This window comes from Dromiciops gliroides, chromosome 5, assembly GCF_019393635.1.
Source record: "Dromiciops gliroides isolate mDroGli1 chromosome 5, mDroGli1.pri, whole genome shotgun sequence".
NCBI classification, from domain to species: Eukaryota; Metazoa; Chordata; class Mammalia; order Microbiotheria; family Microbiotheriidae; genus Dromiciops; species Dromiciops gliroides.
Window position 1 is genome coordinate 100,053,425 of NC_057865.1, and position 20,905 is coordinate 100,074,329.

The window sequence follows — 20,905 nt, forward strand, 5'->3', positions numbered from 1 at the left end:
GACTGAGTAGGAAATAGTTGGCCATCGAAAGGTGACAGCAGAGTGACATGGCCAGAGGTATGCATTTGGGGAATTCAGTCCAACAGTGTAAATGATGAATTGCACTGGGCAAGAGTGAATTGGGGAGGCCATTTTGGAGGCAGTGTTCAGGCAAATGGTAACAAAGATTTCTTCTAGAGTGGTGGTAATGGGAACTGAGAGGACAGGACAGATGTGAGAGATAATGAGAAAGCAGCATCCACAAGACTTCACTGAATATGAGAGGTGAGCCAGATTTATTTAGAAAAAAAAATACCCACTCAAGATGGACATTCTACTCTTTGAAATGAAATAAGAACAAAGGCCCAGGGATATCGTGTCTTTATAATAGAAGTGTTTCTGAAAGATGTGTGGGTTAGTTTAATTGTATACATAATAAGGAAACAAAAAGTTATCCTACTGAAACAGATTTTTAAAGTAGAGTTTAGGTAGAGATTTGTCAGCCTCAACTTACCTAGGAAGACACCCAGGCACATATTAGATTAGAAAAGTCTATCTGAGGCATATCTCACTAATTCTGACTAGTGTCGTTGCTCAAATACGACACTGATTCACTGCTTTGAGATTTGGAGTAGCATAATATACTGGGGAGAGGTCTGGCCTCTGGTTCTATTTCTGTCTTTAACGGTTTTGACCTAACCATATGACCTTGGACAAGTTACTTTCCCTCTCCAAAGTCTGATTTCATTATCTGTGAAATGGGGATAATAATTCTTGCTCTGCCTATCTCACAGAATTGTAAAATGAAATATTTATGTGAAAGTGCTACAAAGCGCTCTATAGTTTGCAAAGCAATGAGATTTTTATGAGTATAATTATGCTGTACTAGAGTGTGTGATCACTTATGCTGATGCTTGGCTATGTATGCTAACTGACAACAGCTTACTTGGTAAGGGTAAATTGCAAATAAGTAAACAGAAGGCCGGCCAGGAGAGAGACACTGTGCTTGTTAGCCAAAGGAGCTCAGCTGTGAGCTAAGCCTAGACTGGCAGCAGAGACTGGGGACCAGGTGATATATTACTTCTTGGATATTTGGGAAGAGAATCTTCACTTGGACCAAGAACAACAGCAGTTTGGAGCTAGAGATAGAAATAGTGAGTTCATGAGAAGCCAGGGAAAAAAGACTTGGGCCAGGAATGGGCTAAACAGAGATATCTAAAATCAAGGGATCTTAGTAAGCCTTATCACCTAACGTGGGCAAAGCTGCCCTCTGAATTTGTTCCTATTCTCATCTCATTGGGTACAGTTTGAACTCATCATTCCCCATCTTCTATACTCTGGTAGTTTCTGTGGTGCTTAAAAACTCATCATGTTGAGGATTTACAGTGCATAAACTCCTTGAGGGCAGGGACCCCGCTTTTTGTATCTCCAGTGCTTAGAATAGTGTCTGGCACATTCGTTGTTGTTGAGTCATTTTAGTCATGTCTAACTCTTCATGACCCCATTTGGGGTTTCCTTGGGAAAGATAGATACTAGAAGAGTTGACCATTTCCTTCTGCAGCTCATTTTACAGATGAGGAACTGAATCAAACAGGTTTAAGTGACTTGCCCAGGGTCACACAGCTAATAAGTGTCTGACCCTGGATTCGAGCTCATGAGGATGAATCTTCCTGACTCCAAGCCCAGTGCTCTATCCACTGGGCCACTTAGCTGCTTGTCTGACCCGCAGTAAATACTGAATAGATGTTTATTGCATTAAATTATAAGGGGCAGGAGACTGCAGATTTGGAACTGGAAAGGACCTTTGAGGCCATCAATCTGCCCATTTTACAGATGAGGTCAAGGATGGTCAAAGTTTGTCCCTTGCTCATGATTATATATCTATTTAATGTCTAAGATGGGATTTGAACCTAGGTCTTTTAGACTACAAGTCCAGTACTTTTTCCTTTCTGTTCTCAAGGTAGTGGCCACACCTCAGTGATAAAAGAAAGTTGGCTATGCCAGTACAATGGTTTAGATTTTTGTTTTCTTTATTTGAAAGGTTCCTTTCTTTCCATCTAGTCCCCACTGCTGATTGAGCAGTATACTGGTAGTGTCTCCCTGCCTTCATTACCTTTATTATTAGCATAATGTATTAATATTGTTGACATTTGTATGTACTTTGATATTTACGTGTTGCTTCCCAAAATAGTATGTAAGGTCCTTGAAGATAGGGTATCTGATTTTTGTCTTTACCTCAGTGCCTGGAACATGGTAGACTTTTAATCAATGCTTATTGATGAATTGATTATAATCAAGAACCCGTTTTAAAAAATTTCACTTGTTTTGAGAAATGAGTTAATTGTTTAGCAAAGATGACATTGACTTGAGACTTGACTGTTTACTTATCAGTTAGATTTTTGAATTAGCTTTCTCAGTGCTCACATATGTTTGTCAATGGGGGATCGAGGAGGTGTATGACAGATGGGAGTGTTGAATTTAAAGGCATTTTATGAAGGAATTTTAATTATTAACAGTTTAAGGTCAGATAAATGCATGTAATGGCTAACTTTCAACTGTTCAGAACCAGATGGAGATTGAGTTCCAAAGATAATTATATTCATAATTAGTTTTCACTCCCCTTGAAATAACAATCCAGATTCCATACTAAAATAAAGGCTAGCAAACAGATTGTCACCATTTTCTGTAGATGTAGCCATCACCCTACTCTCCCACGTATGCCATTAGTGTGATATTCCACAGAGAAGCAGCCAGGTAGCATCAACATGAACAGTCCATATCCTGCCAATCATTCGAGACACTCAGAAATCCCCTTAAGTCAAGAACAGTTCGGACTATCATATTTTAGATCTCACTACAGTATGGGCAATGAAATCAGTTGGCAGCAATATGTTAATTGTTACTACTAACTCAGCAGTTAGAATGCTTGATCCACTTGCATGACTTTTATGTGATCTACAAATACCTGTTTGTTAGCCTTTTTAAGCATATAACATTCCTGCCTCCATCAGTATTGTCATTTACAATAAAGGGAAAAGCAGCATGAGGTTATGACTCATAGATGAAAAGCAGGCAACATTTTTAAAAAATAGTCTTGAGAGAGCCTAGGAAATGTTTCATGGATGCTTTTATTCCCCTCAGTTCAATATCTCCAATCACATTAGAAACAAGTTGGTTGATATGCCTCAAAAAGCAGAACTAGTCCTGCAAAATGTCACTCTACAAAAAGTGAGTGAGATTGTAGCTGATTGCAACAGATGATGGAAGTTGGTCATTAATTGGTAGAACCATTAAGGTTTTACCAAATTTTCAGGTCTGAAAGGATAAGCACTAAAGCTATCTTCACCATATTCCTACATGACAACATATTCCTACTTGACACTAAAAGGTATAAAAATATCTCAGTTTTTTAAAATCTATTTTTTGCTATTTGTCTCAAAGTTATTTGTCAACGTGATATTTATAAAATAACTACTTGACTATTGAAGTTATATCATTTTGACAAGTCTTCAAGATTTTTACTGTCTAAGGCAATGCAAATTTTATATTAAGAAGAATAACAGTCATAGTAACTGCTATTCATTAAGAGCCTGGGGCATTTGAAATGATAACAGAGTGAACGGATCCTTGAGGCTGATGCATGAAGGTATATCCAAAAAAATCTGAGAATTCAGCATGAAAGTAGCCTCTGCTACGGTCCCTGCCGTTGTACTCAGTTCCATGACCAGCAAAGTATTTTTATTCATTTTAAAAATTAGGTATGCCACCAACATTTTTATGCTGCATGCACAGTAGTCATTTTTCAAAATTTAATAGTCCTTAAAAAACCACCACTCTTGCTGTATCCCACATAACATTTTAAAGACTATTTGCTGGACAGATTTTAGTTTTTTTGTTGTTTTGTTTTTAATTCTGGTGGACTTACACAAACATAAAATATTTGAAATTGGTAAACAAATTTCCCTTCCCCCATGTAAGTATAATAACACAAAGGAAAAAAGCAATATTTTATGCTGGTTTTTTAAATAAAAAATTATTTTGAGGGTTAGATGAGGAACCTGTGATCCACAGGTTAAATGATTTGTCACACATCTAATATGTGTCAGGGGTAAACTCAGGTTTTCATGACTTCTATTCCACCACTATGTCCAATATGCCAGATAGTTTCTATAAATAGCTTTGAACAGGATGAGCAAAATTGATGTGTTTCATAATAACTATTTCAAGTCTTTTGTGCCTTTTTTTTTTTTTTTTTGGTGAGGCAATTGGGGTTAAGTGACTTGCCCAGGGTCACACACCTAGTAAGTGTTAAGTGTCTGAGGCAAGATTTGAACTCAGGTACTCCTGACTCCAGGGCCGGTGCTCTATCCACTGCGCCATCTAGCTGCCCCTTGTGCCTTTTTTTTAAAAGGACAAGCTTGAAAATGTTAGTGTGTTTAAGCTAAGTATTAACTAGCTGCAATGTTTATCTATTCGAACTGCATTTTGAGAATAATAGCACCTTGGAACCTAGCTTCTTAAACTATGGGTCTCAAAATTGAATGTGGGGGTCATGAAAAACTTGGCAACAGTAAAAGGTTCTGTATATGTATTTTTACACACTCACACCCCTCTCTCTGGGGTTGAGTAAAAATTTCTTGGGTGAAAAGGAGTTTCGAGTGAAACAAGTTTAAGAAGTCCTGCCTTGGAAGAAATGACAATGATCTGTATTATCCGGACTTGGAGTCTATATGTTTTCTTGATACCTTTGATTTCATCAGGATAGGGCTCCCAATAAGAAATTTTCCTCTCAAATCCATTTTGTACTTTTTTTATGAGATTTATTATCTTAAATAATTGCCCCTTTTTTGTTAGTCTCCTGGAAAGAACATGGGCCTAGTAATAAGTAGATGACCTGTGTGTTACTCCTAGTTCTACCATTTATCAGTAGTGTGAACTTGAACAATTCCCGTAATGTCTTTGAGGTTTAGCTTCCTCATTCCTAAAAGTGAGGATGACATTAACCTTGCCTAACTCCTGGTATTGTTGTGATCATCATTGAAATTGTCTTGTGAGCTGGAATACAGTGTATGAATGGAAACCTTCATAATTTGAGTTCACCATAACCTTTCCAGTTACACCCCTTCACACACCAGATAAAATTAATCTCTGTCCCCAAAACACTCCATGTGCTGTCCTGCCTCTTTCTTTTGCTCATGTTATTCATTGCGCCTGGAATTTCCTCCATCCCTCCCTCCCTCCCTCTCTTCAACTATTTATATCTCACCTATACTCTAAAGCCCAACTCCATGGCCACCTCTTCCATGAATCCTTACTTGATCCTCAATAAAGGTAATAACCTTTTCCTTCAAACCCTCTATGTTTCACAACTCTCTAACATTCACATAGCAAGGCTCATACCTACCATGCAGTATTTTATGTGTTTATCTAACCTCACTATTAGATACTAAGCTTATCTATACATTGTATACTACATAGCATACATCACATAATACCTAAGATGCTTAAAAAATGCTTGTTGATGATTGATGGTTTTGGTCCTTAACTTTTTATCAAGCAGTTTTATAGGGTCAGTGTTCTTACCTGAATGTTTTTCTTCCTTAGCATAGCCAGGGGAAGCATCAAAACCACATTCATATAAGAACTTGGATAGTCTGCTTTGAAATCAGGTCAAATTAATACCTTGGTCCCTCTTAACATCCCAAGTCCTTCTTCTAATTCCTTCCTGGAAAAGATGAACACAGATTAATGGGAATGTTTCTGCTCTTCTAGGAAGATAAAAACAACATTCAGGCATTGGCCCTTAAAGGAGATATTCTGATTCACATAAAAGTAAAATTATAAAAAGAATCTTCGATACTATAGGAACAGCCCCAAATAGAGCAATCCTAGCTTATAAATCATATAGAATTCCAACCTTGTAATAAGAATTTTTGTCAAGAGGGTGTGGGGAGTGGGGAATTGGACGAATCAGATCACCAGCATCAAACCTTTTCCCAATGATGGTTTGTATGGACTGAGTTGAACCATTTCTAGGTGGAGACAGTGGTGAACACAAAGCAAAAGTCTTTTCTTATGTGACAGACTGCTTCCAATCCTGTCATGCAGTGTCATCATCGGTTTCTTGGGGGTTAGCTCAACTCTGGCAGCCAGAGCTTCTAAGAATTTAAGGCTATTTACATTATATCTAACACCTGCTTTCTTGAATCTCGGGCATTTTTTTCCAGTAGAGATGCCACCAGACTACTGACACAGACCTGGATGATTCTCAGATCAGGTATTCTGCACAATATTTTTGTTTTAAAATTATTTGTGCATTTCAGCTTTTGATATTCTTGAGCTGTTTGGCTCAGGAGTCCGGAAAAGGAGCAGTCAATATGTGCCATTATTTGTAGTGGAGATTATATTTAAATGTCATGATTTTTCTTTGTCACTTGAAACTCCTAAAAAGTGGAAACTTTTTTTCACCCTCTTAGATACATAGAATTTTTCATCTCATTCTAGGGTGGCCAGTTACATTTTGTGAGTTGGAAGTTAAGGTATTTTTTGCTACCAATTATCTTAAGCTTTTTTAGATGCACCTGGAAATTTTACACTTAATTTTGATTCCACTAAAAAGAGAAAACATACTCCTTATGAGAAATAGCATCAGAAGCACCCCAAAAAAGCATATCACTTGTCACCTAATTTTAATTTAACTATAGTAATAAACAAAGAAATGCAGGACTGTGTATGTACCCGTGCATGTCGTCTGTATCTCTCACATAATGCATACACACACACATACATTCTGGTGTAATGGGCAAAGTTTTCACCTTCGCCTCAGCCTTGGGACACCTATGTGCTGAATCCAATTCTCTATCACCAACAGCTCCTTTGTCTTGGACTTGGGCATGTCCTGAAGGTGGATCAGGCAAATGCAGATTACTTACATCACGGCAGTAGGCAGAGCTTAGTTAAGATAGCATGGCAGAGTTTCTCATCAGGCAACTTGCCTTTAATATATTATGTAGATGTGGCAGGGTTCTCAGGCCCGCAAACTGCCAGTAAAGAAACCACAGTTAGAGTGGTTGATGCACAGGGAAAGTTAACTCAAGAAGTTAAGCTGACTTGACAGGAGACCTTTTACAGATGAGCTTTTGTATGTTGAGTAGCTCAAGCTTAACTGATACTCCCTGAGAGGCTAATCAGGATTCTCTGGGACATAGGCTAGTTGCTCATTTATTGATTGCAATTCTGTGTAGCTCTTAAAAAACAAACAAAACCTCCCTCCTGCATATTGCTTAAAGGAAGGTGTGCAAGGTAGAGTAGTGGATAGGGTGCTGGACTTGGAGCCAGAAAGTTCTGCATTTAAATTCTATCTCAGAAATTTACTAGCTGTTTAGTAAATACTCCCCTGACTGTTTACTAAATTGTTCCATGCCCGTGTCCTCATTTGTAAAATGAAGGGATTGGACTTGAAGCGACCCTAATGTCCATTCCAGCTATAAATCTATGATCCTCCGAATTAGAATCATTAGAGTTTAGAGCTAGGTAGGAGCATGATATCATCTACCCCACATGCAGAAACTGAGGCATAGTGAGTGAGATGAAGTGATTTGCTTATGGCCATGTAGCTAGTTAGTGACAGAGGTGGGACATGGTTTCCTGCTTCCTAGATCATGGATCCTGATTAAGCTATGACCCAAGTTTGAGAGTCCATGAAGTCAGACTCCCTTATTCATGTAAAGGGAAGTGGTCTTTATTTGCCTTGAGCATTTCTTCTAGCAGGGGAATAAATAGGCTATTTCAACCACTATAAATCAGAGCATCGTATCAGCCTTAGAGCTGGAGGAGATATCACAGGAAATCCAGTCCAGCCCTTTCATTTGGGGCGTTAAAGCCCATGAAGGATTCCCCCATGTGTTTGTGTTTGTGAGCCCATAGGCAAGGACCGATGAGATGAGAGGGAACACTGTAACTGGGGTATCAAACCCACTGATGCCACCTGTGGCCCAATGGGCCAGAGTGCTGTGGGGAAAGTATTAAAATATAATGGGGAACATTTAACAAAATAAATAAAAATGTAATAAAACATAGATAACATTACATTTTAAAACTAAGTCAGTATGCTGGATGAAACATACTATCTGCCTCCAAAGAAATAACTGATATTGAAGGAACAGATGGAAGCATGCTATTTTTTGCTTTGGTTCATTTTTTTTATTTGTTTTCTTATACTAAATGACAAATATGATAATGGTTTATATAATCATACATGTAAAACTTATATCTGATTGCTTGACGCCTCAAGGAGAGGGAGGAGAAGGGGAGAAGGAGGGATAAACATTGGAACCCCAAACTATAAATAAAAATGTTTATTACATTAAAAATATATATCGCCTGTGGGAATTCTTATGTATGTTTCTATTTGTTTGACACCATTGATTGTAGAGCATAGTCCTACACTGTGGGGAGGATGTGTGTGGGGAAGGAAACAAGTATTTATTTAGCACCTACTTAGTATGTCTCTGGCACTATGCTTACTGCCTTATACATATTATTTCATTTGATCCTCAAGACAAGTCTGGTTGTAGAGGTTATTATTATCCTCATTTAACCATTGAGGAAACTGAGGCAGAGGGTAGTTGACTTGCCCAGGGGCCATGTGACTATTAAATGTCCTAAGGCAGATTTGAACTTTGGTGATCCAGACTAGTGCTTTATTCACTGTGTCACCTAGATGCTTCTAGACCATTACCTCTCTTCTGAGAGGCAGAAAGTGTCCAGGAATTCTCTTGACCTCTTTGGAGAGGCGCAATGGCCACTGGATAACTGTGGGTCAAGGATAGGATGCCAGTCTGAAAGTAAAGAGATTGATTAGTGAGCTAAGGAATCTCCTCTCGTTGCTAGCTAATTCATATTCCTGGCATAACGATTTGGTTTGTATAACCTTTCAGGCTGGCATAGAGCATACAGCCAATCAGCAGCATTCTGCTGCAATTTAGGCTAGAAAAGTAAAGCAGTTCCCAGGAGAGGGAGGGTTAGGCAACAAAAGGGATCAGTAGAGGGAAAAAGGAAAGTATTTGGAATGTGAGTTACATGGTTTATTATCAGAATAAGAAAATATCCCTTGTCAAAGGGCAGGAGACAAAGGGAAGAGACTCAATTTTAGAACTGTGAAAACAGACCTTTTAGACAAAACTGCAGGGTCTCCTATACAAGAACTGCAAAGTAGTTGTCACAGCAGTGGATGAGCTATCCACTTTACTGTGTCCTTACAAAGGGGTTGGAGACTTTCTAATGTGAGTCTTTCAAGGGTTGGGGGATTTCTACATTATTCATCAGTCGAGATGTAGCAAAATATTTGCAGTTCCTATTTTTTCTCCACAGAAGCATGAGTCTTCTGAAGGCATTTGTGGTCAACAGTTTTTGACGAAGTCTCTCAAAGTTGCTTTCATTTCATTTACTTTTGGTATTTATAGAAATCTGTTCCATACAAATTTTCCCAGCCTTATCAGAATATAATTCATCATTTTTATGGTTCAATAATATCCCATTTCATTCATGTACCCACAAGTTGTTTGGCCATTCCCCAACTGATGAGCAGGCACTTTGTTTCTAATTCTTTGCTACAACAAAGAAGGAGTATATGGCTTTTTCAAGAAGTTTGTGAGTGAATAGGGATCAGACAAGGAGGATGGTAGTTGTATGGCCTAAAAAGACCATTTCTTTTTGAGAAATAGGATAGTCTGGGTGTTTTTTTAGGTAGATGTGGAGAAACCAGTAGGAGGAGTTGATTAGAGATATGAGAGTTGAAAGTGGCTGGTTGATGGAGCCAAGTCGAGAAGGAAGTAGGGAGAGATAAAAACTAGAAATTGATTTTATCAAGCTATAGAGATACCTTTTCCAATAGATGTACAAAAGAAGGGATAATGGATGATCTTGAGAAAGTTTGGAAAGTAAAAGGAAGTTGGAGAAACTCCTTTTGGATGTTCTTAATCATAGTGGAGTAAAAGGCTAAAATTGTCTCCTGTTGATGTTGAGTGTGACTTGAGAAGAGAGGAAAAGGTTTGAATCAAATTCCTAAGGGGAATAATATAGGAAGTCGATATGAATCATAATTTAGAGCTATAAAGCACCTTAGAAGCCATATTATATGTCCAAGAAATGAACGAAGTCCAACCCCCTGTTAGACTTGTAAATGAAATCCCTCTCATTTTATAGATGAAGAAACTGAGGGTCGCTAAAGTTAAGTGACTTGCCCAAGGTCACATTGCTATCACGTGGCCCAGCCTGCATTCAAATACATGTTCACTGAATCCTTGTCCATGTTTTGGATTATAGCAGCATTAGGCCACTTTATTTATTGCACAGGATACATTTCTTGGTATAGGAGATAAGAGAGTTGGCCTCAAAACCAGGAAGACCTGGTTACAGGCCCCAACTCTGAATCATACTGGTTGTGGGTGTTAAACAGATTGCTTAATGTTTTAGCACATAGGTGGCACAATGGATACAGTGCTTGGCCTGAGATCAGGAAGACTCATCTTCCTGAGTTCAAAACTGGCTTCACTTATAAACTTCGTGACTCTGGACAAATCATTTAACTCTCTTTGCCTCAGTTAAAAATGAGCTGGAGGGGCAGCTAGGTGGCCTAGTCAATAGAGCATCAGCCCTGGAGTCAGGAGTCCCTGAGTTCAAATCCAGCCTCAGACACTTGACACTTACTAGCTGTGTGACCCTGGGCAAGTCACTTAACCCCAATTGCCTAACCAAAAAAAAAAAAAAAAAAAAAGAGCCGGAGAATGAAAAGGTAAAGCCATCCAGTATCTTTGCCAAGAAAACCCCAAATGGGGTCATGAAGAGTTGGACACAACTGAACAAGCTCTTGGTAACTCAGCCTATAAATTGAAGAGAAGGGACTGATTTGCATTGGAAGAGATAATTTGCTTGCCTGAGAATTCCTATACCAATGAAATCATAGGTTTAATCCTTATCGATGCACTTAATGATTGCATAGCCAGGGTCATCCATTGCCTTTTTCTTACTATGATAAATACAAGGTTACTTAGAAGAATCTTCACAGTCAGATTTAAGGCCCACTATACCTAGTTTCAGTAAGGAAGTTTCCTTAAATCCTGTTTGAACACCATTCATTTCCCTGCTTTAGCCATGTGTCTAGCCTTATTTCCTTCCCAATATGTATTCTTTGCTCCAGTACTATTCCTGCTTCAAGAGCACACCCATGCCTTGCTTGGTTCATGTCATTCATTCCCTTCTCCTGTAATGTCCTTACCCTTCCTTCTATCTCTCCAAATCCAAGTCCATCAAGGCCTAGCTCAGGCACCACCTTCTCTACCCAGTACCCATTGCTTTCCCTACTTTCTGATATCTCGTAGCACTTGCAATCTGTAACACACAATTTAATATGTAATTAATTATGTACTACTTTGTATTGTTTCCAAATTGTTTCTTAGCTCAGGTAGATCATAAATCATATAATTGAATTGCTAAAGATAGGTCAGCTCTTGGGGTATTTTAGACTAAGGCTAATGAGATACCTATTACTTGTGGAACAGAGCAAGGGAAGAACAGCCCAGAGTCTGGTCTTCAGTTTTATAGATTAAGGAACTTGATTTTTTTTTTCAATTTACTTTCAGCATGGGATTATTATTTTCTAAAACACTGATACATGTTAGCCAGACTAACAGATACTGCTTCGTAGCTCAGGATGCTGCTTGGTTCATTTATTTTAATGACTAGACCAAGTGACTGGAATAAACATGTCTACTATCTAGGACTACCCAACCCTGCCACTTCCCATCCCTATCCCCACTTCTTCTCACCACATATACCTACATGGGAAATTGGATTAACTGTCAGCAGGTTATTTAAAATAGTTGAATAGACACAGCTAGGTGGTGCAATGGGATAGATTATTTGAGTTCAAATTTGGCCTCAGAAATTCACTAGTTTTGTTAACCTGAGCAAGTCACTTAACCCCTTTCAGTTATAGCTTTCTTATCTGCTTGTTGTGAAAACAAAATGAAATAATAGTTTTAATGGACTTGGTAAACATTAAAATTCCATATAAATATTATTAACACTAATAAATAGTGAAGTATTTTACACAGATGACAATTAGAATCTAATGAACTCTCCTTGTTTCATTGTAGAGTGCTTATATCTTCTGTTAGGGGTACTTCTCTCTACAGATATGGTGACATACTTTTATGGGCTATATTGAATAAACATGGAAATCGATCACTTACTAAAATTCCCTTTTCTGTCTTTATCTGCCCCAGATCATAACTACAGCATTGCTTCCTTAGTAGTACATTCATAGTTCATTCATTTCATTCATTCCAAACCATTTTTATGTGCTTGGCATTGGGATTATAGAGATTACAGTGATAAAAATGAAATAATGCCTGCCTTCAAGGGGTTTACACAGATAAGTAAATACAAAGTCACTGGAGAAAGGGGGAGGGTGGTAACTCCTGGAGGAGCAAGGTAGACCTCATGTAGGAGGTGGCCCTTGAACTGACTCTTGAAGGCATCAAGGAATTTTTAGAGACAGAGGTAATGAGGGTATGTTTTCCAGGCATGAGCAAGAACCTGTGCCAATGCATTTATCAGGGAGATTCTTTGTTGTGTTCGGTAAATGGCAAATAACTGGGTTTTGACTCTATATACTGATTTCATAGCATTCATTTTAAAATGGTGACTTTCAAAAAGGATTTTAGGTAGGATGCTTAGGCACTTTGATGAGATCTGAGACATAACAAAATTTTATCAACCACATTTACAAATTGTCTGTTGAGGTTGGTGATTTTCTGCGATGACTTCTACAGTTTGCTGTCTTCTTCTATTTCCAGGAATTATTTTTAGTTTCATTTCAGAGAATGGCATTTTTTAAAATCCTGTCCCCTTTGATTTTTGCTGCCATATTTGGGTGGTAACCCTGTATGTTATGATCTTTTGAAATGGAAAGGAATTTTGAGATAATCAGTTTCAACCCTGTAGATAAAGGGGAAATAACAACAACAACCACCATCAGAGGATCAGCTAGAGAGAACTGCAAACCATGATTGCTTGCCTTAGATCACCTGGCTGGATGAAATTTGATCCAAGGTGGTTGGGGAGTATGTTTGTGCATATGCGTTTTCATGCTTGTTATTTTTCAATGTTCTAATGTTGAAATACTATGGTTTCTTTATTTTAAGCTCTTTTAAAAGCCTGTGCTGATGGAGGTGCTAACCGCTTGTATCATGTCACTGAAGGAGAGCAGGAGAGGTATGTTCACTTTTAAGAGTATTCAGAATTACATGTACCTATATCAATATTCTGGTCTTTTCTTATGTTCCCAATACTCTCCTTTGTCTACTATGAGAAAAGTGGCTCTCTGAAAAACATCATCAAAAGAGAAGTCTTGATTATTGTGAAAAAATGATCATTCTTATTCCTTTACTCTCTTCTGTTTATCAGCTACTAGTAATAAAAAGAGGCCAGTTATGTTTTTTAACCTCATAAAACATGAGTGTTATCATGCATTGATACTTTTAAAGATTATATCCTAATTCTCCATGAATTTCCATACCAGGTTGGACCAGATGACCTCTAAAGTCTATTCTAATTCCAGGTTTCTATGGTTCCCTAAATTAGAACTCCAGATGGGAGTTTGAGATGTTATTAATGCAGTTAAAATGAATTAAAAATGAACACATGTAAATGAAATACATATTTTGCTATTTGAAGATGTGACATTTTTATACTACTGCTGAGGAAAGCCCAGTATAATTTACTTTGACTTAATTACTTCTGAGTTATGCACTCATATATCTTTTAGGGGATAAATAGTTCATCCCTTAATGATTTGCTATATACACTCTCTGGTTTCCTCAATCTTTGCATGGTGCGCTATTTTTAGTTGAAAGAATTACAGGCAGTGGGAAGGATAGGAATTGCTTTTAAATACAACTCATTGCTAACATATTTGTGGTCTAACCCTTGACATGCACACATTCATTTATATTCTAGTTATAAGCTGACTTACTATTAAATGCAATTCCATTTCCACCATATTTGCTATTGAAGAAATATTGCCACCTTCCAGAAGATAAAGCAGTTCAATGAGGAGTGAATCTCCATATTTGTTGGCAAAATAGTATGACTATATGTATTTGAGTGTTGGAGTGTGGATATTAGGATGCTCTGAAATGACCACTTTGCATTCAGATTTAATAGTTATTTTTGCCTAAGTTTTCAAAGATTTAGCAGAAATTAAGCACTTGTCTGGATGTAGATTCTGTGTTACTTCTTAATAATTATTTGGATTGTCAATTTTTAAATATAATTCAAATGCAGCTTATAGACTGAAAATATATAAAGTAATAAATCAGAATGTGCATTTTTGAGCTGGCTTTTGAGAGAATGGTTGGTAAAAACGGCGTCATGATTGAAATTTAATGAAAGATTAAACTTAGGGAGATCTCTGAACAAGTTAATATTTATTAGCAGGGACATGCTACCTGTCAATAAGTGGGTCAGTCGACTGCCTCCCTTTATGCCAAAGACCCTGATCAAAAAGACAGTTCCCCTTACATAGGTTTTGGAGAGTAAAGAACAAAAAACGGAACAGGGCAGCTGACATCATGGAAGTAAGGGCATCATAATTGGTTACAGAACTGAGGCATGGAACATGTTTGGTTGGAAGTTTGGTAATGGGGACTAGCAATGACCCTCCTTCTTTCATGAAACTAAGAATCAATTCTTGATTGAGTAAGAGATAGCAGCCCAGACTTTTGGAGAGCAAACCAGATATCCTTGTAGGATAGCTTGATGGAGTAAGATGTGAGGTCCAACTCCTTTTGTGTTGAAACACTTTCCCTAAGGTTAGCAAAATTCTTTAAGGTAAGAATAGATTAGTGATTAGCAGAAGAGCTGAATTTTTAGAATTAACCCAATACAGGCCAGTTGAATTCTGAACTAAGTTTATAGACAAAGAACCATAACAAAAACAGAGGACAAAATCAATTCTTGTAAATAGGATCAACAAGAAAATGATACAGGATCAGTGTTAATATTAATCTTAGACTTTTGGATCACTGCTTAAAATATAGCAAAATAAAAGCTCTTGACATGATATAGTCCAGGGAGAATTTAACTGGAGTCTTGAGAATCTGATCAAGTGATATTTAAATGGAAAGGGGGGGGGAACCTTGCTTCACCCTTCCCCTACCTCCAGAATATCAGCTATAAAATAGGAAAAATAGTTAAAGAAATGACCAGTAATTCAGAGGATTCAAAATCCAAAAAAGAAACAAGCAACAAAACTCAATTCCTTAGATAAATTTGTACAAATGAATCCAAATATAAATAATAACCAAGTTGAACTAGAAATCTTAGTGAAGAAAGTTAAACTCAACCTCTAGGTGTCATTGAAACTTGGTATGGTGGGGCTTTTGCTGTCTTTGGAAAAGATGATTTTAAATAAGAAATTAAATAAAATATAGAGTAGAGAGTTGTAGGAAATATAGAAACCAGAGGTTGACATCATGGTGAAAGATGTGTGAATAAACAATAGAAGGAAGATAAAATGGATGTTTTCATGGAAGTATACTATAGACCAACTGGAAAGGAGGAAGAATTAGATAAGGAGTTTGAGAATAGAATACAAGACTTTGAAATGATATGATGATGGGGAGACTTAAAAATCATTACATTCTGTAAATATCTCTGTCTTTCTGTTTATCAATAGTAAAACAGCTAATATGTTCATATTTTGCCTTAATGGTAATTTCATTCTTCAAAAGCTGAGGAAGTAGCACAGAAAGAATGACTATTGATTGGGGAATAGCTGAACAAGTCGTGGTAGGAACACTACTACTCTGCTATAAGAAATGATGAGCTCAATGATTTTAGAAAAAATCATGGAAAGATTTGCACAAAACAATGAGTGATATGAGAAGAACCAAGAGAACTTTATATATAGTAACAGCAGTGTTATTTTTAGGTTGGACTTGATTCTCACCAATATGTAGTAACTAGTTACTGGAATAGAAATGATCTGAGCTTTAGTGAGATGTGACTACTTCATGTTAATTAATGATAGAGGAAATAAAAGCCAAGTATACATAATCTAACTCAAATTTTGTTGTAGCAGATTTTAAGGGGTTTAGAGAAAGTCTGGCAGGGGAAGTAAGGCCAAAAGAGATGGAAACTTCTTAAGGATAAAATTCATCAGGAGATACCTAGTAAATGTGAATGTCTGAACAAAATTTTATACGTGAATGTAATGGAAAATTACTGTGCTATAAGAAATGATGAACATAATGAATACAGAGAATAATAGAAAGATTTATTTAAACTGATGCAAAGTGAAGTTAGTAAAATCAGAAAAACTACACACACAGACAGACACACACACTCATACATATATCCAACGGCTACAACAATCTAAATGAAAAGAACAACTACCACCAAATAATTGAAACTTAAGGATTCAAATGACATTAAACCAAGAAATATGAGAAAGCTATCTCCCACCCACTCTAAAGAGATGGGGGATCATGGATATTGAACACTGTATATCTCATCAGACTTTTTCTATATATTGCCTTATTTTCCTTCAACCACAACAATTCCATCCTCCATCTCTTACCTTTAACAGGCTCTTATTCCCTGCATTTGGAATGCTCACCTTTCTGTCCTATCTCACATTCTTAAAATCCCTAGTTTCTTTCAAGACTACATTCAGGTTGGGGCAGCTAGGTGGCATAGTGGATAAAGCACTGGATTCAGGAGGACCTGAGTTCAAATGTGGCCTTAAACACTTGACACTTGCTATCTGTGTGACCCTGGGCAAGTCACTTAACTCTCATTGCCAAGTGCAAAAAAAAAAAAAAAAAGACTAGATTTAGGTGCCACTAAAGGAAGCCTTTCATTACTGCCGCAGATGTTGTTCATCCTTCATTTTCAAAGACGACTGTTGACATTAAGGCGTGACTTATGCATGAATTGGATTTAAGTGAGGCAGTATTGCACAAAGTTGGGTCAGCCTCACTCTTCCAGAGTCTCTGAAGTGCAGTGGCAGGACACTGCCTCAGGATGCATGTATGACCTCGTGCTTCTTTGATATCTGATATCTGACCAAGCTCTAAGTGCTCCACAAAGCTCTACCAAGCCTGCTTCAGCTGCCTTCACAGCCATTGGAACAAATTGTTCTCATCCACCCATTCCACCTGGGCAAGTCTTCATATTTTGGGGGTAGACACCCCCTAACTCACCAACAGTTTTAGGCTTCTTGTTTACTACTTCAATTACTGGTGTACTCTTTGCTCCATAAACGACTGCTGATTTACATTTTACATTTAAAAAAATGGAATTATATATGCATGTTATTAACTCCCTGCCAGTTGGGATTATCAGTAGATTGTAAATTTCTTGAGACAGGTACTCTTTGCTTTTTGTTGTTTGCTTTATTTGTTGTTTATTCACAGTAACTAGCACAAAATCTTGCAAATATTAGGTACTTGATTGAAATGCCTGCTGAACAGTAGGCATTACTGAATCTCTTTTGATTTTTCTGTTTCATCTCTTCCCTTAGGAATTCTTCTGACTGCATTTTCTCTAAGACCTAATGCTGGGCCTTCTAAATTAGTTAGGACATTGAAACACAGGTGCATATCATTGTGAAAAATGTTTACACATTTATGGGAAGGAGCTTTGAGTCCAGTTGGCTCATATGGTTGGAAGGTAGTGACAACAAAGCCCAAGTTGTGAATTCTATTCCGTTTGGGCCAGCTAGCTTCACGCAGGGAGAACATCTTTCCTTGGCCACAGACTCCACTCTGGCAAGCAAACTGTCCTACTGATGGTAGGTAGGTGAGATGTATCAACATTATGTAATTTAAATTAATTAGAATTCATAATTAAATTTTATTAATATATGAAATTTAATTTTAAAATTATTTAGCAACTATCATGTACAAAGGGCTGTTCCAGACTCTGATGAGGCTCTAACAGGGCATAACAGAAACAAAAGGGGAAAAAAATCTCTTAAGGTGAAATCGGCATTGAAAATCTTTATTTGAAGCATTTCTCTTGCCATCATTTGTTAAAAAGTAACTGAATTAATCAAAATGAAAACTATTATTGTCAAGATGTCAGAATATAGAGGCTCCATGGTCTCAGCTGCACACATGGCACTTGAAGTCTGCTTATAATGGCTTCTGGATAGTTCATTAGCCTTTTACAAGTAAATTAAATCATTTATCATTGGATAGCACATTTAGTATTTACTCCTATTTCAGGTCTGAATTTCCCCTCAAAAACAGAGATTTAACATAGAAGAAAGATGCAGTTGTACACAGGGGAAAGGAAGTTGGACCGGAGGTTCAGAAAATGCTTTGCCACAATCGAAAGTAGATTTCTAACTGTTTATCATATTTTATTTTAAGATGCAGGTGCAAACAAATCTTAGGGTAGTTGGAAAAAAAAAAACCATTACCTATTTGAACGTTGATATACATAGTGCCGGGTTTTGATCAGCTGTATAATTTGTAGGAACTAATTTTTTTTATGTTAATTCTCACTGAATTCTTTTAAAGCCCCTATGTATGCATCCTTTTCTCTTTTTATTTTGAAGTGGATCTAATAACTGGGTTGATTTTGTTGCATGTTCCATGTGTTCTTTATATTAGTCAATGTCTTACACAACTGCCCTGACTTCATGATTCAAGATGCTACTAATATATGAATTTCTCTGTATAGAAGAAAGTCCAAGATCAAGCTACCAAGTTAAATTGGGTCTGTTTATTGCTTATTGTACACCGTGTAATCTCCATCATGTTTCATTCTTGAGTAGAAGAAACACTGTGTTTTGTATCTCTTAATATGAAACATTAAAAGATTTGTTAAAGTAAAATGTAACCACTGCTGTCCCTTAGTTGGCCAGTTAACCTTTTAAAAACATTTTCCCAAGAAACTTTACAGCAAGATAACACTTGTTCCTTCCAAGGCCTTACTTATAAGCCCTTAAACTGAGCAAACTGTTTCATTTCCTAGGGTTACCAAATATGTGTCATCCTTAAGGTATTTATGAGAAAATTCCTACTCTAAGCCTTCCATGGATATTTGAGCACCATCACCTGTGCTTTAAGATCACTGGCTGTATGTGTGCCAGTGCTGAGCTGCCCCATTATGAGTTCGGAAACACTATCTATGTACTCAGCCACATGTGTTCTGGCCAATCACTGCTTCCCAAAACCAGATTGCAGGAGAGAAATTACTGATATAGGACGTTAGAAATGAAGCCTTTTCTCTGTATGAGTAAGAGCAACTCTCATTCAAAATTGTACCCTGCGGCTAAAGATTTCCTGCTCACTGCTCTACTCAAATGTAAAAACTGCTAAGGAACATGAATATCCTTCTCCATCACCTTGGAGCCTATTTTTCAGTAATGTGTCATTCAGTGAACCTCACTTGGATAAGTAACATATGCCGTAGAGTCTTTTCTCTTTTAGTGCTGCATAGTAATGCTTATCACGTAATTATTCATTTTTATAAAGCTTTTGCTGTTAGATTTGGGGCATTGAAGAGATACTGATTACTTTTCTAACACCTGATATTAACCGTTATGAAAGTACAGTCTAAATACTTGATTTAGAGAACAAAAGAGGATGCTTTCTTTAGAGGCCATGTGGCCTGGTGATCTTGGAGAAAGATTGTGTTCACATCTTGCCTCAGACACAATTCCCACCATGCTAAGCACCAGGGATAGAAAAAGAGGCAAAAGAAAATCCCTACCCTCATAGAGCTCACATTTTCATGAGGGGGACAGTAAGAAAACAAATATTTAGAAACAATATTTGTTCATTTCATTTTTCAAGGTGATACAGATCATAAGTGGCAAGATCTGGAATTAGAGCCCAGATGACTCCTACTTTCTAGTACTTGCATACTTCATATTCACTAACAGCTGCCACAACCTAAGCCTAGGCTGTACTCTGACATCTATAGAGTCATCAAAATCATCCGTTTAAGTGAAATCTTTAAAATTTTAATATGTTACATTAATAAATATAATTTGTCATATTTTTATCTTTGAGTTTAAATATAGTATGGGTTATTGTAAGTTTCATGAAATTATATTTCATGAAGATATGAGATTAATACATATGTATTTTATATTTACTGCATTTGAAAATTTTTACTAGGGCATTTAATTCATTCTCTAATATCTGAAGTAGAATGATTTTCTTTAGGCTCTGCATTACCTTGTTTATTGTCCAATTACAGTCAATCATCTGTTTCATTTGTTATCTTTCATGCCCTAATTCAGGAATTCTAGATTCTGTGAACTTATTTTTCATAACTATATCTTAGTATAATTGCCTTCCTTTCTAATCCTATATATTTTATCTTATACATTTAAAAACAGTATTCTGAGAAGGGGTTCTTAGATTTTATCAGATTTGCCAAAGGGATCCATAATACACACCAGAAATGCTAACAAAATAGAGTAAATAACATGGTGAGGGAGTAGGATGGCAGGAAATTCAGTGAGTAATAGTGACTGTGAAATGATGAGCATGATGCTCTCAGAAAAAAAAAATGAAATAACTTACTTGAGCTGATGCAAAGTGATATGTACTATATACAAAGTAACAGCAATATTGTAAGATGATCAGCTGTGAATGTCTTGTATATTCTCAGCAATGTAATGATCCAAGACAACTCTGAAGGACTTATATAAAAAATGCAATCCATCTCCAGAGAAAGAACTGATGGTGTCTGCATACAGATTGAAGCATATTTTTAAAAGTTTCTTTTTCTTAAGTTTTTTGGTCTGTTTTCTTTTACAACCTGACTAGTGTGGGTATATTTTACATGTTGAGTTGCTTTCATTCTTAGGGTGGGAGGTGGTGAGAGAGGAGGAGAA

General features: G+C 37.0%; 1 protein-coding gene across 1 annotated transcript in view; it reads left to right on the forward strand.

Moving 5' to 3' along the window:
• Positions 1-20,905, forward strand: part of TPK1 (thiamin pyrophosphokinase 1) — a 516,691-nt gene that overhangs the window by 176,737 nt on the left and 319,049 nt on the right. Inside the window, exon 4 of the mRNA XM_043968376.1 lies at positions 13,188-13,257. Within this exon, the coding sequence (XP_043824311.1) occupies positions 13,188-13,257 (70 nt within the window). The remainder of the gene's footprint in view (positions 1-13,187; positions 13,258-20,905) is intronic.